The sequence below is a fragment of the Rhagoletis zephyria genome, unplaced genomic scaffold (genome assembly GCF_001687245.7).
Source record: "Rhagoletis zephyria isolate East Lansing unplaced genomic scaffold, Rhagoletis_zephyria_1.1 Rzeph_scaffold_00539, whole genome shotgun sequence".
In the NCBI taxonomy this organism is placed as follows: Eukaryota; Metazoa; Arthropoda; class Insecta; order Diptera; family Tephritidae; genus Rhagoletis; species Rhagoletis zephyria.
In genome coordinates, this window is record NW_016157623.1 from 147,891 (window position 1) to 152,997 (window position 5,107).

At 34.7% G+C, this 5,107-nt stretch overlaps 1 protein-coding gene across 2 annotated transcripts in view; it reads right to left on the reverse strand.

Moving 5' to 3' along the window:
• Abcd1 (ATP binding cassette subfamily D) overlaps positions 1-5,107 on the reverse strand; it is a 214,574-nt gene that overhangs the window by 146,965 nt on the left and 62,502 nt on the right. The window contains exon 2 of one of the 2 annotated variants that reach the window (XM_017612433.1): positions 1,937-2,035. The exons of the other annotated variant lie outside the window; for it this stretch is intronic. Coding sequence (XP_017467922.1) covers positions 1,937-2,035 — 99 coding nt within the window. The remainder of the gene's footprint in view (positions 1-1,936; positions 2,036-5,107) is intronic. 2 annotated transcript variants of the gene reach the window in all.

The window sequence follows — 5,107 nt, forward strand, 5'->3', positions numbered from 1 at the left end:
ATTGGCCCAATGGATGTGATTTTCCAATATTATTATGCGTTCAAACTTTTAAGGTATTTCGTCTGAAATAAGTATATGTATATTGCATTTCTGTAGAACAATGATTCGCACCCATTTTGAAATTGCCACCAACTATACTGTAAAGCTTCTAGGACATTCACTATAGAACCGGGGCATTGTTGCCGCCAGGGAGTGAAGAGGAAAAAATGTATTTCGCTTTGCGAATAACCGTGCTATGAAATGCCGCACAACTGAAGAATTTCAAGAAATTCTTCACGGATTTAACACTTTCCTAAGGTTATTTAAAGCGGCAAATGACCACCAAATCACAATCTTAGCTGACGAATGTGCCAATGAAAATCGTAAACGTGAATTGTTGGTGAAAATGTTGGACCAAAAAGTTTCAATAAAGTAAGTAAAAATTTTGGGCGGGGCGAAGTTCGCCGGGTCTGCTAGTAAGCAAATAAAGAGCAAGAGCCACTGTTAGCATAAACCAAAACCTTGGTTGAAATATCTAATATATCTGACCCACGAACCAAAACCAAACCAAAATTTAAATTTATCGATTCGAGAAATTAATGCGCTGATGAGGAAAGGAAAACTCGTATAGCGAGGCGAAAAAGTGGCCGGTAATCTAAAGGTTAGATGAGAAACCGATCCTAAGTCAGAAAACCAATTTTCATTTCCCAATGTTCCGATCTCAATTTGCGTATGTGTATATAAAAAGAATAAAATAAAAAAACAACATAATAAAAAAGAATGTCCAGTGTATATGTATTTTAAAAAGTAAAAAGAGACGAACTTTGCTAAGCAAAGAGCCGCGTTTGCCCACCGTTGAAATATACCTATATATGCATTTAAGGCAAAATATGTAAGAATATGCACTAACAAATCAATGCCTTCTTAACACAAAAAAATAAGATTATAATATCGACTACTGAGTGGAAGATCAACCTATCCCGGCAGCCACTTCGAAAATGCCCTATCTAAAAAAACTTTTCAAAAACGTCCTATTTCAGAATTTGGTTAAAGAACGTCCTATATCAGAATTCGTTTCAAAAACGGCCTATCTCAGCTGCCGATTCAAAAACGCCCTATATCAGTACATTTTCAATACATTTTTAAGTGAGATATGACATTTTTGAATGCAATTCTGAAATAGGGCGTTCTTCAACCAAATTCTGAGATAGAGTGTTTTTCGATCAAATTCTGAAATAGAGCGTTCTTGAAAACTTTTTTGAGATAGGGCGTTTTCGAACTGGCTGCTGAAATAGGTCGATCTTACACTAAGCAGTCGATATAATAACTTAACCTTTGTTCATAGCAAAAATTCGCCAAAAATTAAATAGGTGTCTGCACTGAATTCCATTAAAAAACCAGGAAAATTTAAGTGTGGACCAGGACACCAGGACAATTTGTCTAAGCCAGGACAAATCCTGGAAACCAGGACGTCTGGCAGCCTTACTGTAGAACAAAATTCTCTAGTTTTCGAGCATTTTGGCGTTGCCATTCGAAGTAGTTGGTACGAAATTTGGATAAGCTGCATTCAAAAGGAACAAAACGAGATTCGAACATCTAACGAAAGCTATTCGAAAGTTTTGTTTCAGAGTATCAAAACCAGCTGTTTGGAATTTAGAGAAGCAAGTAATTTTTCGTTTAGTCAATAAACTGTGTCAGGGTAACACTTTGTAATTCTATCAGCTTTTCAGCTCTTCGTCTAACTCGCAAGTTTCTACAAATTTTCTGTTCACGTACTGAGAGACAGATGACATTTCGCCGGAATTTCGCAGATGGATATTTCTTACTGGTGATTTTAAACGAATGTACTTATCAGCTAGTGATGCAATAGACAAGAGTTTATTCTCCTCAATTCGTAGCTACGGGAACATAAGAAATAAGGATTATTATACTTACGCACTGCTCGAAATTAGTTTACCTATGATCAGCATTTTCTATTCGGCCATCCAAATTTGACACCCGATAATAATTTTGATTTTTGAAGTACAAACGATATGAATGTCGGACCAATCGAGTTCTAAAAAAGAAAACGGTAAAATATAACTGAATGCAAATAACACAAAATATAAAGAACTGCTAAGATGTTTTGCAAAGTAGGAACAACGCTTACAGAACTATTTCAGGCAACACAAACGAGTTACTTTTACGTTATGATTTCGGTGCGCTAAAGATTTTTTAAATACATTTATACAGCCCCGTAGGTATACCCTTACTCATATACCCTTAGGTATACCCTTACTCATATATGCAACTGCAAAATTATCAATCACTCGCAAACTAGAGAAAATCTGGAATAAGCGGTTTAAAATATCAAATTTACTAGTGGCGTTTTTGCCTTGTTGTGTCTAGGCACATTTTCTAGATTGCATGTTTTTGAGATTTGGCGTGACAATTTCGGTACGCATTCACAAAAAGTTCAAAATTTGATGGGTACGATAGCAAATGATATTGAATATGAGGGGTTTGAGCCAGATCGGTATGAGTTGCAAAAATTTATTAATTACGCTTGTAAAAAATTTGCATTGTTTTGGCAAAGATCCAAACGCCAAAAATGAGCAGTTTTGAAAAATCATTATAATTGGCTCGAAAAGAAAGAAATCATTTCATTAAAATGTCAACCAACAGTTTCCACCAATTCAAATCGTAGCGTCCGAAAATAGATTTTGTTGAGTCTTCAAAAAGACTACGCGTCGGCGAACATATCGGGATAAAATTTTTACCCTAAGGTCAGTTTCGGCTATTTTTCTATTGTTTCTTTAATGTTTATTTTTTTTTATAAAAATACAACTCACTATCTAACAAAAACCATATAAGTCCAAATTTCAAACTTTGTAAAAAAATAGAAAAATTTAACAAAATTTTGAAACACAAATAAGAACTTTTAGAAAAAATCTAGAAACCTTTAGGAAAAAGTTATGTATGCAGTTTTATAGCCCACGGAATTCTAGCTCAAGAAATGAATCATAAATCTGTAAAGTTTGTGCAAAGTTTCAGATCGAGCACTTTAATTTGATGTAAAATTTGTCTCTGTGCGATTTGTAGATCGCTGGGAATAAGCGCCTTGTTTCATAATAATATATATAAATTAGGGGGTATTTAACGTGGTGTACATTTTTTTTTTGTTTAAGCCATTAATACCTAATAACCAAACAAATAATATATATATATATTTTTTTAAATGACGTTTATTTAAAATTTGTTTTCAAAAAGGTTATACTGTATACCTCGCGTAAAAGGTATTTAAATTATCTTTAAATTACTATCAATACGTTTGTGATCGGTCAAATAATTTCCGAGATATTATCTATATATAAATACGCCACAAAAAAATTTTACAATCCCTCTTTTGAAGGCACCGTTCGCTCGATTTCAATGAAACCGAATGAATGAAATACACCGACTTTAAGGATATAACTTCTTCTAATCCAGAAATGTTAATCCCGATACATAGGGGGCGTGGCATCTGACATATAAACTAAAATGTGAAAACCACTATATCTCTAAAACCAATTACGCTGGGGAACTGAAACTTAGCACAGGTGCATAGATTGTAAATACCGTACTTACGGTGAAAAGTGGTAGGTACTGGAAAAGTGGGCGTGGCACTTCTCATACAAACTAAAATTCTCATATCGCTTATCTCTGGAACCACTTATGCTAACGTCCTGAAATTGGACACAGCAACATATGTTGGCAATACCGTACTTACGGCGAAAAGTGGTACAGTTTGGAAAAGGGAGCGTGGCACCGCCCATACAAACTGAAATTCTCATATCGCTTATCTCTGGAACCACTTATGCTTACGTCTTGAAATATGAGACAGCTATTTATGATATCATTAACGTACTTATGGCGAAAAGTGTTAGATAATGGGAAAGGGGGCATGGCACCGACCTTACAAACTGAAATTCTTATATCGCTTATCTCTGGAACTGCTTATGCTAATGTCCTGAAATGGCTTATGGCGAAAAGTGTGAGATAATGGGAAAGGGGACGTGGCACCGCCCATACAAACTGAAATTCTTATATCGCTTATCTCTGGAACCGCTTATGCTAACGTCCTGAAATTTAACACAGCTATTTATGATATCATTCACATACTTATGGCGAAAAGTGGTAGATAACGGGAAAGGTGGCGCAGGGATTGAGAGCTATCCTAAAAAATTATATTTATGATCAGTAGGGAAGACAAAAATATGCACAAAAAACTTAATTATATGATGATTAAAATGACTCCAAAATATTAAAAATATGCTTGATATATGCCCCAAAGATGTACCTATATAACGAAAAATTTTTCGATTATCGCATAAAAAGTTTTTGCACATACATATGTACTGAAAATTAACGCGCTACGTCACAAGACTTTGTTCGACAGAATTTGAAAGATGACAATTATCCAGGTGAAAATATTGCAATATTTTATTGAAAATATTGCAACATTTTATAGATGCAGATTAAAACTCCCTGCTCAGTTCGCAACACACCTGGAAACTGTAAAACAGCTTTCGCTAAAAACGAATAATTTTTATTGAATTTTTCAACCACCAAAACCGGTTAAGCGCGAAACTTAGCTATTGGAAAACAACAGTCGAAATATTTTTACGAGTATATTAAAATTGTTTACTAGAAGAAAATAACGGGACTTTCCGTTGTTCGTCAGCTTTTTCTTTTTGTCAATTAAACAAACCTTATCAGCAATCCTGGCTATCCGCAACGGTATTGTGAAATGAAATTATGCGAAAATTAATTAACTTGCTACCAAAATAATCATTTTTATGCATTTTCGCCAAAATATGCATTTTGTGTCATAATATGCATTTGCATATGCGATATGCATTTGCATATTTTTGTCTTCCCTAATGATCAGATTTATTTCACATGAAAACATCCACTTCGGTTGACCTACACTTTACACAAGACCAGCGAAGGCCCTTACCATTAATAACGTCCAGAATTCTTCCCGTCAAACCAGCACATTTCAGATGGTAAATACCATCACACAGCCAGCACGATAAGTAGCGTTCAGAATCGCTTTTAATTTGGCAAGTATCAAGATCGCACTTCATATTGAAAGATTTATGTAATA